Source organism: Huiozyma naganishii, chromosome 1 (assembly GCF_000348985.1).
Source record: "Huiozyma naganishii CBS 8797 chromosome 1, complete genome".
NCBI lineage: Eukaryota > Fungi > Ascomycota > Saccharomycetes > Saccharomycetales > Saccharomycetaceae > Huiozyma > Huiozyma naganishii.
The window spans coordinates 323,604-344,934 of NC_035922.1; the positions used below are offsets into that span (position 1 = coordinate 323,604).

The following is a 21,331-nucleotide window of genomic DNA, read 5'->3' on the forward strand; positions in this document are numbered from 1 at the left end:
CAAACTATACTCCGAGACCATACACCAGAAGTTGATGAGATGGTCAGACCACGGTGCCAAATTATTGAGTGAACCATGACCACCTTTAGTAAGGGTATTGAACGGAGCCCGGCAAGGCATGGCGAATATTACAAAGACATAGAAAAAGAAAATAAAAGGGGGTTATCAACGTATGTTCTTAAAGAGACTATTGCTAGCACCCAGATAAAAATTAAATCAAATTGCAAATAGGCATTATAACTCTTATTTATTAACCAAGCCAGGGAAATATATGAGCATTTCATCACTGTGCCAGCAATAAATATCCAGGTGAGTATCTCTCTAAAAACGATAATTTGTCGAACGTGCGACACGGCAACCCACTAAGTATCGAATGAATTGGAAGTGGAGGCTGTTGATAATGGGTAAACCTAGCTTCGATTATACGTTCTGCGTATACCAGTACCACAGAGTTTAGATAGAACCGTATTCCACAGTTGTAGTGGGCCATTGTTGTATTATTTGCGGGAAATCTATTCCTCCTTAAGAGCTGTCCCAAACATGATCACGTCAGACGTTTGTACAAGGGAGGAACAGTCTATCGCATTTGTCATATCCTTGTATTTACAAAGTTTATTGGCACCGATGGACTTTCCATTGTTGATTCGCAGTCGGCCTTATTTTCTTCTTGGGAATGTAAATGATCGAAACCTTCAAAGGGTTTCAGTTGGAGTGGTCGTTAAAGTCTTCATCCGAAAAGATGGACATTTCAGGCCTCGTATCAGGGAAAGAAAGTTCATATGTTTGTAGTTGTCGATCAATTACTGAAGCGGTGAGCTGGAACAAGTGTGAGCCTGTCAAATAGACATGTACCCAAAATTCGGTACAACCCTCGCTTTCTAGAAAAGAGCAACCGATGGGTATGTTTGCAATTTTCCAAATCAAACTTTTCTTGCTGTCATTGTAGTTATAATAGCAATCAAATTAAGTGATATACCAGGGTCGAAAACATCTAGAGTTAGCTATTATTTCCTTGCTTTGCCAACAATCGTGACTTCTTAACAAATGGGTTTTTCTTTAAGATTCAGCCTTCTTTGGGTTTGTCTTACTAAACCGATCTTATCCGTAAATTTGATATCTTGCATTGTATCATTAAAATTGGGAGAATCTTGTAGTATATTCAAATCGGTAGAATTATTGTAGGTTGCCTGATTCGCCTATTAGTTGCAATTGGAAGTTAGCTTGATATATAAACTTGCATCTTGCCCAGTTGAGGGGTCGCCGCTCTTTAGAAAACTGTATCTAACATGCAGGCCAACCATGTATCTAAAATCCCTTTATTTATTACCGATTTTTAAATTTCTCTCTGAGCATAACCTTAAGGGTGCATAACAACAAAGGCTTCGGTAATAAAGCTTACAAAACCACAGTTTATGTTTACATGAGTTTCTGTTCGATTTCTTGATAGTATATGCTATCTGTTTGCCCCATGACTGGTGCCGTAGATGTTGCACTCTCTCAGGCGACCGCTTACCGCTGCCTTAAAAAATATTCATTGGAGAGATTCCATGCAGAGCAGGCCACCGTGCAACGAGGATCCGCAAACGCAATCGCCAAGACAGTCTGGTATAGCACTGGCCATGCAGTCCCATGTCTAGTAAACAGATGAATCGAAGGAGTATGCCCGGAGTCAACCCAGGCCATCTATACGCTGCAATGGTGGATATGGAACACGTCGTCGAGTTGGGTGTACCAGCAGATACTACAATAGCTTTTTTATGTTCTAATATGAACTACTTGAACAAACACGGCTGATCCGTAAATACTTCCTTCGCCATCTCTTCGGAGAGGACTTTTCACCTTGGTCAAACTGTACTGTAGGAAGAGGTACGCTAGAGGATGCTGGAATAAACTTGCTGACCTATCCGAACAATCCCGTCGAATGTACACACTCACGTAAATTGAGAAACTGAAGAATGATAACGTCCTATGCTTCCTTACCGTTGTCTCAACCAAGCTGGCCCGTCTTACTGGCATATTCCAACCCTTCTCGTATAAATACATGGCCAAGTGACAACTCTCGAAAGACACAAGCAACTGTTCTATTGGTAAAAGCCCTTTGAAGTATTGAAACATGTACATGTTTTAAAGATTGGGTGGCATAACTCTACACTTAAAATCAGAGACTTTATGCAGAACGCTGCTATTAATGAATCAGCCCTTCACTGGAAAGATCCCTTGTCTGTTCTGTGGATGCAGACGGTACGGAAGATGTTCTACAAGGTCGTTGAGACCACAGTACAAACAATGGCACTTGAGCAGTACGGTGCTGGATAACAAATATTCGTTCTGTATAGTATTGGCGAGTGGTTTGATTCTAAACGTTCAATCCCGTATTCCAAAGAATGTTGTGGCGTAGCCACTAAAATGCGCAGTTGTTGCAACGTGACCTATGCGAGACCAACAAATTACCACTCATGTTTATATGGAACCGCCCCTTCTCTTGCTAGGGGAATTGCAACAATTTCCAATCATTGGAATGCAGTCTTTGGTTTTGGAAATTATGATTGTGCTCCCCTTTAGAACAAAACTCTGCTACAAGTCGAACACACAATCTTTGGATGCGAACGTGGGATCTACCTTGTCCACTGGTATGATATCCCCTCATACAATGACAATATACTTATTGCAATTGTTGTGTTTATGGTGTGGGGGGCTTCGTTTAGCATTGGGCTTCCTTCTTTTCATCTGTAGTCATAAAATCGTCTCTGTGAGTTCACCCCAATTGTGAAATACGTTCTGTTTGTTCCGCAGACTGTGATTCAATGGGGAATGTAATGGCAAGAGTCATAATCTGAAGATTCCATGCAGAGTAGATGCAACTTATATTCAAAGTGCGATCTGTGGCCTTGGAAAATATTGATTGCGACATACGGTCGTGACAGTCGACAGGTTGTAAAGATAGGTTTCGGGTTATTGAGTACAGTTTTGAATGCCAACTCGTTGTGGTGATCTCATCAGATCGTATAGCTTGCAATCCACTATGAGTGAGGTGCACTTCAATGGTGTTTCGACCAACACATGTAAGGGTTTCTTGAAATCGTGCCACTTGCGTTGCCAGAACACAAGGCAAATCCGATAAGGTGTCCGATGAGCAGCCTCCAGTTCCCTAAGGTTATATGCTCCCGTGACTCTCCCTTCGGAGAGACAAATCAGCTTGCCTTGTATTTGTGACCCTTCGCATTGTTCATCCCTCCTATGACTACCCGCCCAAGGCAGACACGTCCACGCCACGACTACTGAGTTGCCAACCTGTTAGTCATTCTATTTAACGTTTAATAAAATCAAAGTAGTCCCCCACGCCAAGATCATGTCGTGCCCGTCCCTACGACTATCCAACACATCTGTAACTTCATCTTTCAAGTGTGAACCAGCCACAATCGATGCCCACAGCAGGATCTCTTCTCCGTAACTTGCGGTCCTTCCATTACGTGCCCCCGCACCCCGTGCAATCGATCTGGCCTCCCGGACGGCGGTCAGCGGTGCTCGTACTGTTGTTCGTGGGCGCTCGCGGCGAGCTGCGGGTTCTGTTGACGAGACGGTCGCGCAATCTGCGCAGTTTCTCCGGCCAGGTGTCCCTCCCTGGGGGGAAAGCTGACGACGATGTGGAAACTTTCGAACAAGTCGCGCGGCGGGAGGCGGAAGAGGAGATTGGGCTACTACGGAACCCGGAATTGCTCGCTAGTCAGTACCGTATGACCTTAGAGAACGTGAACATGGAGTTCCCCTGCTACATGTCGCGGACGATGCTGAGCGTGAAGCCGCTGGTATGTTTCCTACGCAATTGTCACACTCCCGGCGCAGATGCTGAAGCCTCGGCGGACGCACCTCTGGATGCCTCGCGGTTCTTTGGGAAACTGAACCCGGGGGAGACGTCTTCCATGTTTTCTGTCCCCCTGGCCGAACTGGCGCACCAATTGACTTCCCGCGAGGCGGAGTGCGACCGGTACGAGTCCAAGATCGTCCCCTGGGGCGGGCTATCCTGGAAGATCAACCATTTTTACTACCCTGTGGATAACCCGCGGGATGTGTCCTGGCTGCACACCATGCGTGATCTAAGTTCGGATGACAGCTCGGATGAGGGGGCACACACTACAAAGTGCAGAGACCTCTGGGGGCTCACTGCTAAGATCCTCATAGACGTGTCTACGGTTGCACTTGGAGAGCAACTTTCCCCCACAGGTGCAAGTATACCTGCAGGAGAGGGCCGGGACCGGTCCCTGGGCCACGAGGAGCTCATCTACGGGCTGCACGACCGCGCGGGCCAGTTCCAGCGCAGTGCGCGGTCGTCCTGGGAGACGCAGATGATCCGGGGCGACCCGACAGCACAGTTCAGCGACGTGTTCGACGCAGCGTTCCTCGCGCAATTGCAGCAAGAACACGGCGACTCGCTCGTCTTCTGAGATGCCAAGAGGTCACCGACTGAGAGGTCATCGCTGAACAAAAAATGTGCAACCTCAGAAAGTTTCAAAATTTTGCAGTGACCAACACACACAAACACAGACACAACGGGACACACAGTTACCGTTGGGGACCTTTTGAGAACGTCAGGAGAAGCTTTGTGCTCGGTAGGATAAGGTCAGTATCTTTGCAAGAGAGAGATTCCGTTTTGCAAGGTCGAGAATGGAGCAACGAATTGAAGATTACAGTGTTTTGGAGGCTACCGCTGCGGCAGCCGGCAGTGGTGGAGTTGGAGTTGCTGCGGGCGGCGGTGCCGCATCGCTGGTGACTCCCGCGAAGCTGGCGGACCTGTTGATGGAGCGCGGTCCCCTGGCGATCAGGTACATCAACCAGGCGCTGACTGAGAGCGTGCCCCTGTTCAAGGACTTGTCGACGTCGAAGCAGCGGCGGCTCGTGATGGGTGCGATGGAATTGGGGGACCAAGAGCGGTGCATGGTGTTTAAGAAGGTCGGGTGGGGGTTGTGGACCGTGGAGCGCGTTGCACCGGAGAGTTTCATCGAGGTACGCGACGCAACGAACAGGAGGAACTCGAAGGTGCGCGAAAACGTGCGGGAGAACACGGATACTACGGCGAAGAATGAACCCGCGGTGCCTGCAGTGCCTGCAGTGCCCACAGTACCTACCTTGAGTGTACCGCAAAGGAGAAAGACGGTAGCGAAACCGACGACGCAGAGCGATGGTGGGTCGCCCCCACACGCGATGTACATAGACGAGAACGCACTGGCGTCTGACGACGACGATGATGATGAGGATGACCACCGCAACGATATTCAAGCGGGCGAGGAGGACGCTGGCGGGAAGATGTACTCTTTCAACCGGCGGGCGTCCGGAGTCGTGTACGCAGACCGCCCCAGTGCAGAGATGTTCGAGCAGGACTTGCTCGCGCAAAAGATGCGCCCGTTGATCAAGAACCGGAGCAGGCGGTCGAGTTCGAAGAACAGACCGCCCGTGCACCTCGTTCCGGGCACCGGTGCCGGCACCACAGGTGGCGCTGGCTCTGCCTCTGCCTCTGCCTCCGCGCAGGATGCCAAGCAGCGCGGGAAAATGTACGGCAGCGCGAACAGCACGAGTCTCGAGCTGGTCGCCGAGGCGGTGCCGCGCCGCTCGTCCTCGCGGCTCTCCGTCTCGAAGGAGTCGAGCATCCGGTCCACGCTGCTTGCGGGGCAACCGCAGAAACCCGTGTTCAAACCTCCGCCTCCTCCTCCAGCTCCCGCTCCTGCCCCTGCAATTGAAGCAGCACACGAGGAGAACGCAGAGCACCACTCGGACACGGAGGACGAGGACTGGGAGCAATTGGGGCCTCAGGAGTTGCTCCGCAGCGGTCCCGCGGCGCCACAGTCGACCGATGAGGCCGCACAGCTGCTGCTGTCGTTGAACAGGTGACCTTCAAAATAATCGTCAAGGGGAGAATTTTTGAATATTGAAGAAGAAGAAGAAGAAGAGGCTTCCCAGTGACAGATGAACGCGGAGTAGGGCAGTACAGCGGGCGACGAGTATCGATGACGATAGACTGCTTGAATGATGCGGAGGACCTGGAGGATGCCGGGTTGAATACCGGGTCGGACAAAGTGTTCCAGAACTACATGATGCCCGGGCTGGAACTGTACGATGCGAAGGTGACGATAAACCACTGGCAGTTGCGGGACTGTGTGCGGGCGTCATCGCGGCATCCGGGGAAGATACACTACGTGTATGACCACTCGATCCGCGTGCTGGACACGGGCCTCCGATCTGACCGGGACACCGGGGAGAGGCCGCAGGCCGGTAGAAGTCAGGAGGGGAAGGGGAAGGTACAGGAGGCACTCGATGAACCACGCGGGCGGTGTCCAGACAGGGTGCCGCGGGTTGCCCCTCGGGGCACAGTACAGGAGTGCTACGCGCAAGCTGGTCGACTTTAACTTCAAGCCGCGGTGTTTTGCGGAGTGTGGTGGGTTGACCGCATGCGGTGGGCTCGTTGGGTCTGACGACAGCGGGTTCCCGACGAACTGGAACCGGTTGAGCAGGGAGCAGGAGTTGCGCACGGGGGAACCCCTGCCGCCGCCGTCGCAGCCTGTCAGGTCGCGTCCAGCGGCGTGCTCATGGACAACAGCAACTATTCGAACTCCAGCATTTGGAAGGGTATCCTGTCCATTTACAACGAGAGCACGCAGTTCAAGACGACAGTTGTGCTGGGCCAGTTCATCAACAACTGCGTCTCACTCTCCGAAAGGTCTCAAAACAACTTCAACTTGTACACCTGCAATAACGACAGTCACATCTATCAGTGTGATATCAGCAACAGGGACTCCAGCTCGTGAACGGTACTCGGACCTCAAGTTTCCCCTGAACAACGCGGCGTTATCGCACGACGGGAAGACGATGCTCGTCTCGGGGGACTCGAACAAGTTTGCACTGTATAGGCAAAACGAACTCGTCAACCAGTTCACACTCAACTACGACAGCAACATCCCGGGCGTTAACTGGGGAGGTAAGTTCGCGGGCGGTAGGGTCACAAGACACACTAGGTTCAATCTCCCAGACCCATCGGAATCCATCGACCAGAACATATACGTCACAAGGAACGGCGACCACGGGTTCTACAATAGCTTCTCAGAGAACGACTCGCAGTTCGCCACTCTGTTCCAAAACGGCGTGTGTCTGCTTTACGATATCAGGAACACTGCGGCTCCACTCACAGAGATCACTTCAACAAGACCTCACTCGCACAACGGTGCATTCAGGGTCTGCAGGTTCAGCTACGGGCTCGATGACCTCTTGTTCGTCTCAGAACACCAGGGGAGGGTCCACGTGGTAGACACAAGGAACTTCGTCAACCACCAGGTGATCATGATTCCAGACACCCTCGAATCCGCCTCCTCGCAACCGTCAACGGAAAACTTCGACAGAATGATGGCTTCGCAAATGGACGCGAACGTCAACCCAAGATCGCGTGACTCGTCGTCCACCTCACTAAGCAGGAGGAGGGCTTCAGCACCGGCAGACACGGTCGAACCATGGATCACTCCGGCGCTTTCGATCCCCTTGAAGTACCTCCAGCCAGATATTGTCCCCTTCCCGAGAGTTGTCGATAGGATTCACTCAGATTTCGGGGACAGATACCGCCCAACATCCCGCGGCGGGTCCCGCGGTGGATCTAGCAGGTCGCTTTCCTCAGCGAACAGGTGGGACACAAACTACGATTTTAGTATGCCCGCGCCACAGCAGGACACTTCAACCCGCGACAGGTCCGGCTTCAACGTCAGAAGAGTCTCTACGTCCTCTGCGGAGAAACCGCAGGATCAGTCTCTATTGGCGCAGCACCAACGATTGATTGCGAGTCCTGAGGGTAACCCAGCGGATGATTCACCAATGGTACCCTTCGATGGCATTTCAGACTCGAGACCATTTTTCTCAAGAAGATCAAACTACCTCTACGGACATGACGATACCATCCTTGACCCGCTATCCCAGCGCCATCTGCACCCTTACGGGAGTGACTTCCGCTATCAATCGCGCGGCAACCAAAGAACGGGCACTGACTTCTCGGAATCCGATTTCGTCGACGAAAACAACATCTCCGGGATTGATTGGGTCGAGGACGCCAACGGCGACTCCCTCGTCATCGGCACTGACTACGGTATCTTCAAATGGAACGTCAACTCCTGGGCAAGAAGAAGCTTCTCTAGTTACGATTTTTGCTAGGTCCAGCGGCAGTCGATTTACCTCCGACCACAAAACAGAGTCTTCCTGTTTTGTTTGCTTACAGATTATCTTGTTATTAAATAGTACTACTACTATAACGTATATATGCATGCCTTTTTTATTCTTTATGTCATCACTAGTGGCTGTCGTTACAGACTCCACTTCTCTATATCGGCTTGATTCACAGTAACCAAATTGTCGAGCGTGTTGATGTTCAGATCACTGCAGAGACAACACTTGGTGGTCATGAGGGACTCCAACTCAGTCAGCTGACCGTATTTTTTGTCCCGCGCCAGCCTCTTTTGGAAGTTCTCAATCTGGCTCTTCAACATGAAGTCGTTAGACAGCAGAATTTTCTTGATGAGGCAGTCGTTGTGGAAACAGTGTCCGCAGGGGAACACCAAGAATTTCCGCGTTTGCAAGATCCGATGACACGAATCACAAGAGACACCGGGTTCCAGAATTTGGTACCTCTCCCTGAACTTTTCAATATCGGTTTGCATCTCGTCCTTCATGTGTAACCATTTGCGAATATCCTGCGAGATCTGTTGCATCGACTTGCTGTGATCATCCAGACTCTTTATCAATTCATCCTTGATATTGGCAATCGTTGTGAACTCGTCAAATATGGGCAGCAAGTCCTTGATCTCTATCACTCCGTTCGATTCCTGGATAATGGAGCGGATGGTTTGCTTCACATCAATGGCCTGAGAGTTTTCCAGATTCTTGTCAGTGTACAGCAGTTTCTTAGACAACTGTAACCACAGCGACTTTAACTCTGCAGGGTCTTGAGCTAGGTCCTCGTTGGTTAACATTTTTTTGGCAAGGTCTATTCGGTTCTTCGCCAAGCACAAATCCATGGCCTCTTTAAAGAATTTCATTTGCGTGAAAAGGTGGATCGAAATTGCCGTTTGCTTATACTTAAGGCTCAGCCGCAAGACGAAGTGTGAATCAAACTTCGATTCAAGTTTTTCTAGTAAATCGATCACTTTATCTGTGTCGACTGCGTCCCGCCCCGCACCTGTGATGAGCATGTACGATGCAGTGTTATAAATGATCGGTTCCTTTGGTTTGAACTTGTCAATGTACCATTCGAGGTAGGTGAAGGCAACGTTCGTTCCCTGGTTCATAACCGATTTCTGGTACTTGGTGAAATAGGTGAGCATCGACGGTATCAGCTTCACTGGGTCCGCAGCCTTGAATTTCATCCACGTTGCGACCGTGGCCTCTGGTGCATTGATTAACAGGATATTAGAATATTTGTATAACGATTCATCAGAGGAAGAGGATTGTAGGGCCTTTAGCGATTCGTACCAGTTCTCCTGACTGATCCAATACGAAATGACGTAGTCCACATCGTTTACCAAGTTTGCAAAGTAAAGCAGTTCTGCTTTTCTATTTTGGTTAAGGATTATTTGATATACCGTATCGTTATCAAGACATGGCAAGTACCTTTTCAGGAAACTTTGGAAATCAGCTTTCAAAATGGATATATCATCTCGTAATTGGGTCAATTTCTCCTGATCCTTTTCAGTGTTCATGAGTTCGTCTTTCTTGTTCATCTGGTTCATAAAGTTCCACGTTATCCAACTCGATAGTAGAATTTGTGGAACTACACGATCCCTCGAATGCATTATCTTGTCGAGCTTGTTTGTTAGCAATGCTTGGACAGCAGTGGTCGTGTCTTGAGAATCATCCCCGCTATCCTGCATCAACTGTAGAACCATTGATCCAATGGAAGTTGACGAACACTCCGAAAAGCACTTCGCTGCAGATAGAAGGTCAGAATTTTTCATGAATGCTGTGCCTCTTTGGTACTGGATATAGTCGTATTCCCACGAATTCAAGTCTTTCAAAGCCAATGCTTCGCCATATTCGCCTTGTTCGCACAGCAATTTCCAAACAGCCTTGGACTCTCCCTTGAGTATAATCTCGTAAACGTTACGCGATGAGAAGCACCAAAATGTGGACTGCGTTTGATCGACCGTGAGACCCACTATTTTCTCAGGTTGATTTTCGTCGTTGTAGATTGTTTCGTTGAACACAACTTTGTTACTCAGCTGGTTTATTATGAGCACAGTTGGCCCCCTCAAGATAAATACATGGTAATCCGAGATGGTCAAGTCTTTGATATGGTGAGGCGAGTCTGGCAATTCCATGGAGAGGATCATCTTCAAGGAGCCCAATTTGTTCCCCTGATCAAACCCTTCCTGAGCCAAGTCACCATAAATGATACCAGCGTCCGTGACCCAAGCAAATTTAGAGCCCTTAAACACAAATGTCCTTCTGCTATCGTATTGGAGAGGTTCAAATTTTTCTTGTTCCGTTGGCGGTATACCCCTCTGTAATACTTCTACCGGTGAGAGGTCTTTATCTTTAATGTCCCAGTACATCAGTGTATGGGACATTGCCACAATCATACGTCCCCGTTGGCGATCATATACGAGTCCGTCGATCGCAGAGTCCAAGTTCGTTAACAACGTGCAGCTGGGATCAGATGTTTGCATGTCTATCAGGAATATATCACCTTTAGTCGTGGAGCAAATGAATTTAGTTTCATCAAGCCAGAAGACGACCCTGACGTCGCAGTGCTTCTGTTTAACCAATTTACGCAGTGGTACCAGCCCCCTGCCCTGTCCTGGTGTCTTCCCCTGGCCCTGTATGATATCCTGTACGGACAATACGTAGTACTTTGCGAAATTGGTCTTTACAACGCACTGCGATGCCCCTGCATCGACCCAGAGAGCGAGCAGTTTCTCGCTGCCCTCCACAAGCGGGACGTTGAAGGAGCTCACCTTAGATGGGACGTCCAAATCGATCGCGTAGATCTGTCCTGTTTTGAGACCAAACACGAATATGTCGTTGCACACGTTCAGCGACGCAATGTGGCCCAGCCGTTGCTGCCTGTCCCTCACGAAGTCCAGCTGGACGTGCTCTATCGTGACCTCCATGCTTCCTCGTGAGAATGGCGACTCTGAGATTGCTCTTCACACAACTGTAGGGACCCCTGGGACTGTCTCCCCTCTGTGTCCGTCAAGTAGTGAACAGTCTTTTCGAATTAAATTGGAACCTGCTCTTCGAGGTCTTGAAGATGTGCAGTTGGTGAAGCGGACCTCTTGGTTCCTCTGTGTGAGACTTTTGAGGGCCTGTCTTGGTAGAGTGAGTTTCAGTTTTGGTGCAGGGACAAAACACATAGAGAGAGCTGTACGTTGGGACACATACACATACACAGACTACAAATGTCAATACCAATTAAGTTGCTGCAAGAGGCACAGGGCCATATTGTCGACTTGGAACTGCATACGGGCGAGACTTACCGGGGCCGGCTCATTGGGAGCGAGGATAACATGAATGTCCAGCTGGGGGATGTCACAGTCACGAAAGTCGACGGCTCGCGGACCACGATGGAACATGTGTTCGTGAGAGGTTCGCAGGTCCGTTTCTTCACACTCCCGGACATGCTGAGGAACGCTCCGCTGTTCAAGAAGGCGGAGAACCAGTCGAGGGCTCCGCCTCCAGTGAGAGGGCCCAAAAGAAGGTGACTTGTACACATGGGATTTATATTTCTCGGTGTGCCCTCTCCCCCACCCGGGATCGAGCCATACGTATATACGTTTATATATAAGCGAAACTAGTTCTGCATACTGAGCCTGTCTTCCGGTCTCGAGCTACCTTGTGGTGCGACTGACCGTCGTGTTCTCGTACAATTCGTTGAACTCCTCGATATCGGACCGAATCTGCGTGTTCGTGGTCGAAAGAGCGGTGAGTGTCTTGTTCATCGCGGTCTGCAACGTCCGCACCTCCTCTAGCAACTCTCTCAGGGAACGTTCCTGCCCAGCACCGTCCATTGGACCCTGTAATGGACTGTTCCTGGACCCCTTCAAGAGCCTTAAACCCTCTGCGACGTATGGTGAATAAAAGTTTTCACTTGGGCGTCGATGCTCCGATGTTCTGATGCTCTGATGGAATCAGTTCTGCCAACTCTCACGGTGCTGTGTTTGCTATGACCCATCAGGAACCTCTACTACAACACGCTAGTGTTGTCGATGGCTGGTTCAGAGAGGTCAATGACGTCGGGTTCCCCGGGCAAGCCTTCGCTCTACGGGTCAAACGGATTCTTTACACTGGACGCAGCGCGTTCCAGGATATCCTTGTGTTCGAGTCCACGGACTTTGGCAACGTGCTTGTCCTCGACGGAATCATCCAATGCACGGAACGGGACGAGTTTGCTTACCAGGAGATGATTGCCCATGTACCTCTGTATTGCCACGAAACCCCACGGAGAGTGCTTGTCATTGGCGGCGGAGACGGCGGTGTCGTTAGAGAGGTCCTCAAACACTTCTGTGTGGAGCATGTCACACTTGTCGAGATTGACGAGACGGTGATCGAGTTGTCCAAGAAGTTTCTTCCTGGGATGAGCGTTGCCCTCAATGGGGGGGACGACCGGTTCGAATTGAAACTGTGCGACGGGTTCCAGTACCTGAGAGACACACCCGCGGGCACGTTCGACGTCATCATCACGGATTCTTCGGACCCTGAGGGCCCCGCGGAGGCGTTCTTCCAATCGGAGTACTTCAAATTGCTTCATCAGGCGCTCGCACCGGAGGGCATCGTCATTGCTCAGGCCTCAGAGAACGTTTGGTTGAACCTCAATTACCTCGGCCGGCTGATGGAAACGGCCCGTGGAGTCGTTCCCCNAACGTTAATTACTGACTACACAATCGGTCCCAGTTACCACCGNTCGGGCCAGCTCGGTCTTGTCGTGTGCAGTAAAGACAGCTCGTTACAGCTCACAGACCCTGCAAGAGTACCAACTGAGCAGGAGCAAACCAAGCTGAAATACTACAACAGGGCCATACATGGAGCATCATTCGTGCTCCCTACTTGGGCCAGAGCACCTCTCGAGGGCTCGAAGCAGCTGGAATCCTGCCTATAAATATATGCTGATACTGCATATGTAGACCTTCTATAGACTATTGTACCATACTTACTTTACCCTAGAGGCAACGCGCGCATCGCATCACCCGAATATACTGTCTATGGCAGATTTCTTCTTCTTTGGCTTCCTCTTCTTCGTCTTAGTCTCTCGACTCTTTGTGGCCGGTACAGTCGGCGACGGCGGCGTTCTAGAGGAGGTGACTTCTGTCATAAGTAAATTCAACTCGACACCAAGCTCTTCAGTGGTCGGCTGCGAGGGGGTTACGGGTTGTATCTGCGACGATGTAACCCTACGTTTACACGCAAGGGCCTTAAACTGTTCGGTGAACTCGTCCGTGATCTGGTTGTAAAGAGCAAACACTCTGCTGAGAAGCCCTACTAGAACGACACCCAGAGTGACAAACTGGTTCAAAGCAATGACGCCGTTGAAAGCGTAATACGTCTGCGGTAACTGCTTTCTGAGAGACCCCAAAAGCCGGTACATGCGCACCACATGGGGGTCACCTCGCATGAGTTCGCGAAGAACAGCATCGCAGTTCCTCTTCAACATATTGAAACGGTTCCACCATCGCGCACTCTGGTGCTGGTTCCGGTTCCGGTGGTAGACCAGCTGTATCAGTCGATACTCCTGCTGCAATGACGCCAGCACGTCTCGAGATACGGCCATTGGGGTGCGCGGGCGTTTGCGTTGGGCAAATCTCCACATGCTCATCGAGAGAAGGGCATCTCTAGTATTTAAATATACGTTAATGTAATTTCGATCAAAGCGGCTCAGTATGGGGGAGCGGAGGGGACAGGATAACGGACCGACGCAGGGCGATCTAACAATGGAGGTTTACGATAGACCTCCGCCATACTCTGCAACTGACTTTGAGAAGAACTCGCCACCGGTACCTCCAAGAGGTGCTCCGGAAGTGCCCCCCAGAACACATGAAACTTCGCCCCCTGTTCCTCACAGGAATTACAACGTAGAGTCTTCGTCGGGCAAGACGAGTCTGCCAACTGCAGATCCAACGATGTTTTTCACAGGGAGATCCCACTTGGTACCGCTCCCTGCGAACGTGTCACGTCCCACGCAGACCAACAAGTTCTACGGGAATATGCTATTAGGAACGCAAAGACAGCCAGTCTGGACACATCCTTACTCGCTGTGGTATACCGGTGATGGCCTTGCATTTACACACATTAGAGAGGAGCAGAAGGTGTTGGGGGGTCCCGATGTCATCCCTCAGTACTATTTTTCCCCCGTTGGGATCAGATCCTTTATCCTAGGCGCTATGGAGTCCTCGGAACTGAACTTGCAAGTTGGGAAAACCACGCACATGTCCTGTGAAGTTACTCTATCCAACGGTGGCCCTGGTTACATTCGGGTGCCACTGGTTCAAGGGAGCGGCTTTATCACTGGAATATACAACAACTTTACACCAAAACTCAGTACCGCTGTCGGGTTCAGACAATTCAATGCAGTGAACTGGACCAACGACCTCGGCATCAAGAAATATCAAGTAATTTTGGAGGATGCCGTGACTTGGACAATATACTTGCAATCGACAGAACCAACTGTGGATTTAATCTTTTCGGACGCAAACACTATTGTCGCAAATCAGGCACCGGCCAACTGCACCTTGCAGGTAGTGGCTTCTACAAGCGGCAACATCGACCAGGCTGCAGGCTGCTACCCTGTTGGTTGCAATGTCACCACTAATGCTGTTTCCTCGGACAGCGCAAGTTACTCGCTTTCATACACTACTGAGGGTCACTCACAATCGGGTAAAACTTTGATGTATGCTATGCCACACCACCTCGATTACCTAGATTCGACGTTTGTAGACTCGTTTAGTGTGAACTTTCCCTTGGTCTCAACAGTATGTGGCACAATGGAAGGTTTCATCACCAATGAATTCAGCATGCAACAACTACCCTTGGTTTCCAAGTTGTCCTTTGAACCGTTTACGACGATTCCAGGACTGGATCAACCAAATTATAAGCCCGATGTATTGGCCAAAATTCTGGCAGCAGCACGTTCAGAAATTGCTAGCGCCAACGTCCCTGAGGAATCTAACCTGGACTCGATGTATTTTTCAGGTAAAGCACTGGCAAAGTATGCCTGGATGCTATACTGTTGCCATTTCATCTTAGGGGATGAGTCCCTGACACAACAACTGCTAAATTCATTGAAAGAAGCTATGAACCGATTCGTAACTAATCAACAAAAACTGCCTCTCATATACGACACCACATGGAAGGGGATCATATCATCAGGCGACAGTTCACAAGATTTTGGGAACTCGTACTACAATGACCACCACTTCCATTACTCGTATCATGTCATAGCGGCAGCAATTATCGTAAAGGTGGAGCTTTCTTTGAATAACAACGACTCCCCTTGGCTAGCGCAAAACAAAGATTGGGTCGAATTTTTGATTAGGGACTACGCCAATGCGTCTGCTGACGACCCTTTCTTTCCTCAGTTTAGATCCTTTGACTGGTTCAACGGACATTCTTGGGCAAAGGGACTTTTTGAGAGTGGGGACGGTAAAGACGAGGAATCAAGTTCTGAGGACGTGAATGCCTCATATGCACTGAAGCTTTGGGGAGAGGTCACCAAAAACAGCGATTTAGAGTTTCTCGGTTCAATCCAGCTATCCATCTTGGCCTCATCATTGAACCATTACTTTCTATACTCTGATGGTAATACCACTCTTCCCAAAAGCTTCATTCCAAATAAAGTTAGTGGAATCCTGTTCGAGAATAAAATAGACCATACGACGTATTTTGGGAATGAATTACAGTACATTCAAATGATCCATGCGATTCCCATTACTCCAGCTTCATCCTTCATTCGGACGCCAAAATTTGTTCGGGAAGAATGGGAGGAAAAGCTGGCACCCATTCTCAATAACGTCAACGATGGCTGGAAGGGAGTAATGATGTTGAACATGGCATTATTTGATCCAGCTGGTTCCTATGCGTTTTTTCTCAAGAGGGATTTAATTTTAGCTGGTTAGATGGTGGACAGAGTCTGACTTGGTCCTTGGCGTATTCTGGAGCTTTTATCTAATAATGTTATTATATTTGCATGGTCAACGCTGCTAAATAGATTACTACGTAATTTTTTTAAATTGCATTGCTTTACTCGTCAGAGTCGAGATGATACTTCTCGACCAGTTCGCTCATTCTCTTTAGCGATTTCGGTACCTTCTTTGCAACAAAAGGCTTTCTGTTAGGGGACTGTAATAGTGGATATCTTTGAGAATCTGGCGATGCAAGTTTTTCTGGTGTCCTTTCCCGTTCAGGTTCATCGCTCCGAGGGTTATTTCGGTTAATAAAGGGATTTTGGATACTTGGCGTAGAAGATCGCCATGATCCATTCTTACTAATCCGTGTTGAAAATTTTGATAAGGAGTGGTTCTCAGTATGAACACTGTCGCCAGATTGTACGTTTTTGCTCTCATCTGCCGACGATTTCTTGGTGGAGGCAAAAAGGGGGATGGTAGGTGTGGACTTGAAAGTGAAAGGGCTCCTTCTGTGGCCCAGAGATAACTCTGGTTGATTTTCAATTCTTTCATTTGTCTCAGATTGTTTTGATTATTTCCTTATCTAGTCTGTTGGCTGAGTCTCTTTCTGTTGGCAGTCGTATTCCTGAATTTAACCGACCACTTTTTATTTTATCGACCCAATTTTTAAAACTAACTTCAGGTTTTGATGACCCTGACCTCTCGATGGAATTGGGTAAAGGCCTGGACAAAATTGCGTCTGTAGGAAAATGGGCATATGTATTCAATGATGTTACTAATGGGCTGGAGAAATTAACGGACTTTTTCTGCATTGAGGATATATTGAAAGCCTGGTTTTCGTTCCCGACCTTTGATGCAGTTATATTTTAGCTACTCTTGTTAGAAGCCTCGTGTGTTTCTGCTTCCAAGGAATTAAGAAGAGCAGACAAAGGATTAGCGGTCTCCTTCTTCTTTTTTGTTTCATCGGTAGTATTTCCTGTGTAGGTCCCACTGTTGGAAATCATTATTAAGTCACTTTTCAAATCGTGACACTCCATCATCCTGTCTTTTGTATCAATTAGCGATTGTAAACGACCTGGTGATATAAGTTTCTTATTGTTGGAGTAAGATGGAGGTGGCGGCGGTGGGGTTCCAAAACTTGGTTTTGACATATTTACAATGTTTTTCGGTACTTGCATTATATCCTGTTCAATATCTGGTTTCCCTAGTAATGTTGTTAATGTTGTTGTACTATTTTTAACGCTTTCTACCATGTTTTCTTGCGTGCGAGCACTTTTCATTTTCTTGGTTAGTTTGATTTCTTTGGGGGTGGATAACCCCCTCTTTTTGTTAGAATTAGTTGTCAGCTGCACGTCTCTCCCATTGCATACCTGACTATTCACCGTATTTGTTGATGCAATGGCTGCATGATCGGTGGATGGATGAGTTTCTGGTACGGTAGGGTTTCCTGATGACTTTTCCTTTCGATTTGTTTTTGAACTGTTCTCAGACAATATACTACGTAAGAGTTCTGTCATAGTCCCACGCCTACAAAGTAAAAGTCCGTCCTCAAGAAACTTTATGTCTTTCTTTGTTTCCTTTGGATTGTTGGCTATATTAGTAGAAGCACCGTTATCCTTTTCTGTGGTTTTTACGTTGTTAGATGATGGAGAGGTCGCCTTGTTTGCAACTGAAACAGCTTTGGGTACTTTCACATCGGCGTAGCTTTCCGTTGCCGGGTTCTTCACCTCTACTGGGTTGATCTCGTTACTTTCCGTTGCCGGGTTCTTCATCTCTACTGGGTTGATCTCGTTACTTTCAGTTGCCGGGTTCTCCACCTCTACTGGGTTGATCTCGTTACTTTGCATCGGGCTAGGAGCAATAACGGATCGTTGCTTCGTTTTCATCACATTTCCCGCTTCCGCAGTATATCGATCTTTTATCCTGTCAGAGTTTTCCGTAATCGGGCAGTTTGCGACGTTAGCAGCCATGTGAGGCTGATGTTCAGATGAATCCGCGCTTTTTCTGGGTCCAGTAGGAAAAAGTTTACTGTCTTTTCTAGGTTCAGCCATATTCTTCATTTCTTCCGTAGCAGAGTTTGGGAATGTTCCATTATTTCCAAGAAGCTCCAGGTCCGTACCTGCCTCTGCGGTATTGCCGTTCGTCTTCTGTTGAGTACATGTAGATGTGGGTACTTTAGATAACACATCTGTTGAAGATCGCTGTAGTGGTGTCCCTCGTGGACCTTTTGGTATTTCTATTTCGTTAATGTTCGCTGGTGCTATTTCAGATTCGGTGACCTGTAACGATTCAGCTTTTGGAGCATTGGTCAAGTTGTTCAGAGTGTTCAATAGTGACTCCGTGGAACTTAAAATGTTGGTACAGTATTCATCCAAAGCAATCTTACAGTCTTCCGTTGTACAGTCCGTTTCGTTCATTTCGTAGTACTTACGATCAAAAGAGATATCCTTTCGTATGCTTCTTATAGCTTTCGATTCCCATGGAACCAAATCTTTGCGACCGGAATACAATAAAACATCAGCTTTAGACGTACTTGGGTCTACTACCTGATGAACCTGCCTCATGTAACCCCTGTATTTGGTTCTAAGAACATTCTCAATCTGGGCTCTTCTAAAGGGCTGCGAATGTTTCAAGAGATCAGTCTTCTTGTGCTTCTGGATTACTAGCTCAGTAAACTTAAACAGCTTTCGCGCCTCCTGAAGATACTCGGTATCGTCTTGCGACATCAAGACTTAATCACGCTGCTTGATTGATCTTCCAATGAAGAGGTCAGCAACTCTAGTATCGCGGTTGTCTTCAGACGTGTTCGAAAACAAAAGTTAAAAATGAACTGAAAAAACGTCATTTGATAGCGATGGTCGATGACCTTTGTTGTAGTTGTTCTACTTAAAGTGTATATAATTAAAGTCTGTTCTGTATTTAATACTGTTCTACGTGAAATGCATACTTGAATGGTTGTCCCTGGACACTATAAATGTTCTGAACCGGGTATAGTTCCACATTGTGGTATTCTGCTACTTTCTCGACGGAAATGGACGATGGGTTATAGTACAGTACAATATGAGAACCCTCCGCACCATCCAGCATCTTCACCAAATCTTCCTCCACGTTTGTGAACCCTGTTATGAAATTACAGTTGTTTCGTCTCCCCCTTTGCACCAGGATATTGTGCATACTCGTTGCATTTAGATTGAGTTGTGCAAAGCTGCCACTTAGTTTAGTCTCGCTCTTTTCTTCGTCCTCCTCTTCGTCCTCCTCGTCAGCATGGAAAGCTTCTGTGTTCTTACAGCAAATACCAGACCACTCGCATAGAGCGCTTCTTGGTAACTGGGATACTTTAACGACGATTAAACAAGTTTCGTCATCATCCGGCTTGTTGGTCCAAAGTTCGGATTCGTAGCCCATTTCAGAGCAATACAGAGACCACGTCTTTCTAACAATGTCTATCATCTCGCTCTTGGTGACAAAGCAAATCATTGACAGTTGTCTTTTGGAATCTATGGCTGATTTTACGCTATCAAAGTGGCGTAAAGCAAGAACAGATTGTTCGGCAGCCTTGTCCATTCGGAGTAACTCCATGCTTGAAGGTATCAATGCAATTTGCCCACTGATTCTTGCCACCCTATTATCCTGGTCGGACTCCAGCCATGTAGCTTGCGAATAGGGACCAATATTACAAGGTGCCCAATATGAAATGCCTTGGACATGTAGCCCGTCTTTGTTCTGGTTGATTTTGGCACCGTTGTCCGCATCGACGACAGTGTCGCGCGTTTGGTCGATGACCAGAGAAAGTTGTAGTAGTATGCCAGATGGTAATGCGGAAGATCCGACACAGGCTCGCGACGGTGGTAGTGATCCCCACTTTTCCGTACTGAACCAACTATTATAAATGTGGTTGACCCGAGCAAAAGTGGTCATATCTGAAAGTATCAAAGAGGAGGAGATCGTTTGTGATGGGTACAGTTGTTTGGCTGATAAGATATCATCTACTTGAGCAAAAATGTCCCTCGTTTGCTCTTCAATTGTCGTGTCTTCACCAACTTTTCGGGACGTAATGTTCGAAATAAACAGGAGACCCCCCGCATCGGCGACGTTACATGAATCTACCGTTTGTGAGCGGGGTGAGGGCGACAGCTTCTCTTTTTCGACCGACTTGCACACATCCATCTGCTCAACACATTGCAATAGAGCTGACCATTTCTCATCAAATAACAACGGTTGGGGCAGCCTCTGTAATTCGTTTTGTAGGAAAGTATCTGGTAACTTTCTTTCCGTGAATTCTACCTTTATTAAGGCATTGCAAACACCACCGTTGTCCTCTGTCGTATTTTTGGAATTCACTATCTTCAAGAATCCATTTTTGAAGAAAGGTGCATCGAACACCATGGTCTCGAACTCCCCTCCCTCGCCGCATATATTGACATCGTACATCTTATTCAGTTTCTTCATGACTGGGTTTATCTGGGGCAGTGATTTCAGCAGATGGGATTCATCTAACCCAATTGCGGCGACTTTGATCAACCGCGCATCCAGTTTCCCGCAGTATCCCTCCTCTAGCACATCTCTGGACATGGAGCACATTTCATCCATCAACTCGCCTTGATCCCTTTGCCACAGATACGACAGCACCTGTAACCCTAGTCTAATGCAAACATTTTCAACTCTGTTCCTCTGGTAGGAGGACAGTATTGCGCCGACACTGACTGCCTCCAGTGTTGGGATTGCCGTTTTGACCTTTGACAGCAACTGGTACAGATCTTCGATTTCATCGTCTTTTGTCTTGATGTAGTTCATGGACACGTTCTTGGAGCCTCCCAAGGAAATAGTGTGTGTGAACAACGGAACCCCACAACACCGTTCATAGAATTGCACGATATCGAACCCTATGGTCTGGAACATAAATGAATCCAATTCCTGGACTCGCGACTCTGGGTATAAGTTGCCCAGTGCTGCAAGCTCATGTCCCTGCTTCAAGCAATGGAGGATATTGTAGCATGAATCTTTCCCCCCTGATATCAGTGCTACAAATTTCATCGTGCAAAGCTACTGTGTTCTGTATGCATTACGTAGAGGTCATCGCTTGTTAACTATTGTATATTAATTTTTTTTTCTTTTACTTTATTTAGATTAGTAGTATTTTGGGTACGTACGACGAATATGTTATACAGTTTGGTTATTAGATGTTTAATCTCATA

The 21,331-nt window shown here is 48.0% G+C and overlaps 11 protein-coding genes across 11 annotated transcripts; 6 read left to right on the forward strand and 5 right to left on the reverse strand.

The window, feature by feature from the left end:
- Nucleotides 1–3,422: 3,422 nt before the first annotated feature.
- PCD1 (8-oxo-dGTP diphosphatase) lies at nucleotides 3,423–4,442 on the forward strand (the record flags this gene model as incomplete). The annotated part of the gene is made up of 1 exon (XM_022607063.1): nucleotides 3,423–4,442. The coding sequence occupies one exon, from the start codon at nucleotides 3,423–3,425 to the stop codon at nucleotides 4,440–4,442; it is 1,020 nt and encodes a 339-aa protein (XP_022462212.1).
- A 220-nt stretch (nucleotides 4,443–4,662) lies between these two features.
- On the forward strand, nucleotides 4,663–5,883 carry KNAG0A02780 (uncharacterized protein; the record flags this gene model as incomplete). Its single annotated transcript, XM_022607074.1, has 1 exon — nucleotides 4,663–5,883. The coding sequence occupies one exon, from the start codon at nucleotides 4,663–4,665 to the stop codon at nucleotides 5,881–5,883; it is 1,221 nt and encodes a 406-aa protein (XP_022462213.1).
- A 309-nt stretch (nucleotides 5,884–6,192) lies between these two features.
- GID11 (Gid11p) lies at nucleotides 6,193–8,181 on the forward strand (the record flags this gene model as incomplete). Its single annotated transcript, XM_022607085.1, has 1 exon — nucleotides 6,193–8,181. The coding sequence occupies one exon, from the start codon at nucleotides 6,193–6,195 to the stop codon at nucleotides 8,179–8,181; it is 1,989 nt and encodes a 662-aa protein (XP_022462214.1).
- Nucleotides 8,182–8,330: 149 nt separating this feature from the next.
- Nucleotides 8,331–11,132, reverse strand: PEP3 (tethering complex subunit PEP3; the record flags this gene model as incomplete). The annotated part of the gene is made up of 1 exon (XM_022607096.1): nucleotides 8,331–11,132. One exon carries the CDS (start codon nucleotides 11,130–11,132, stop codon nucleotides 8,331–8,333), a length of 2,802 nt encoding a protein of 933 aa, XP_022462215.1.
- A 288-nt stretch (nucleotides 11,133–11,420) lies between these two features.
- On the forward strand, nucleotides 11,421–11,723 carry SMD3 (mRNA splicing protein SMD3; the record flags this gene model as incomplete). The annotated part of the gene is made up of 1 exon (XM_022607107.1): nucleotides 11,421–11,723. One exon carries the CDS (start codon nucleotides 11,421–11,423, stop codon nucleotides 11,721–11,723), a length of 303 nt encoding a protein of 100 aa, XP_022462216.1.
- Nucleotides 11,724–11,849: 126 nt separating this feature from the next.
- On the reverse strand, nucleotides 11,850–12,029 carry KNAG0A02820 (uncharacterized protein; the record flags this gene model as incomplete). The annotated part of the gene is made up of 1 exon (XM_022607119.1): nucleotides 11,850–12,029. One exon carries the CDS (start codon nucleotides 12,027–12,029, stop codon nucleotides 11,850–11,852), a length of 180 nt encoding a protein of 59 aa, XP_022462217.1.
- Nucleotides 12,030–12,184: 155 nt separating this feature from the next.
- On the forward strand, nucleotides 12,185–13,117 carry SPE4 (spermine synthase; the record flags this gene model as incomplete). The annotated part of the gene is made up of 1 exon (XM_022607130.1): nucleotides 12,185–13,117. One exon carries the CDS (start codon nucleotides 12,185–12,187, stop codon nucleotides 13,115–13,117), a length of 933 nt encoding a protein of 310 aa, XP_022462218.1.
- Nucleotides 13,118–13,201: 84 nt separating this feature from the next.
- RMP1 (Rmp1p) lies at nucleotides 13,202–13,831 on the reverse strand (the record flags this gene model as incomplete). The annotated part of the gene is made up of 1 exon (XM_022607141.1): nucleotides 13,202–13,831. The coding sequence occupies one exon, from the start codon at nucleotides 13,829–13,831 to the stop codon at nucleotides 13,202–13,204; it is 630 nt and encodes a 209-aa protein (XP_022462219.1).
- A 64-nt stretch (nucleotides 13,832–13,895) lies between these two features.
- On the forward strand, nucleotides 13,896–16,127 carry ACF2 (endo-1,3(4)-beta-glucanase; the record flags this gene model as incomplete). The annotated part of the gene is made up of 1 exon (XM_022607152.1): nucleotides 13,896–16,127. The coding sequence occupies one exon, from the start codon at nucleotides 13,896–13,898 to the stop codon at nucleotides 16,125–16,127; it is 2,232 nt and encodes a 743-aa protein (XP_022462220.1).
- Nucleotides 16,128–17,002: 875 nt separating this feature from the next.
- On the reverse strand, nucleotides 17,003–18,862 carry KNAG0A02860 (uncharacterized protein; the record flags this gene model as incomplete). The annotated part of the gene is made up of 1 exon (XM_022607163.1): nucleotides 17,003–18,862. One exon carries the CDS (start codon nucleotides 18,860–18,862, stop codon nucleotides 17,003–17,005), a length of 1,860 nt encoding a protein of 619 aa, XP_022462221.1.
- A 193-nt stretch (nucleotides 18,863–19,055) lies between these two features.
- Nucleotides 19,056–21,170, reverse strand: DPH6 (diphthine--ammonia ligase; the record flags this gene model as incomplete). The annotated part of the gene is made up of 1 exon (XM_022607174.1): nucleotides 19,056–21,170. The coding sequence occupies one exon, from the start codon at nucleotides 21,168–21,170 to the stop codon at nucleotides 19,056–19,058; it is 2,115 nt and encodes a 704-aa protein (XP_022462222.1).
- Nucleotides 21,171–21,331: the final 161 nt, after the last annotated feature.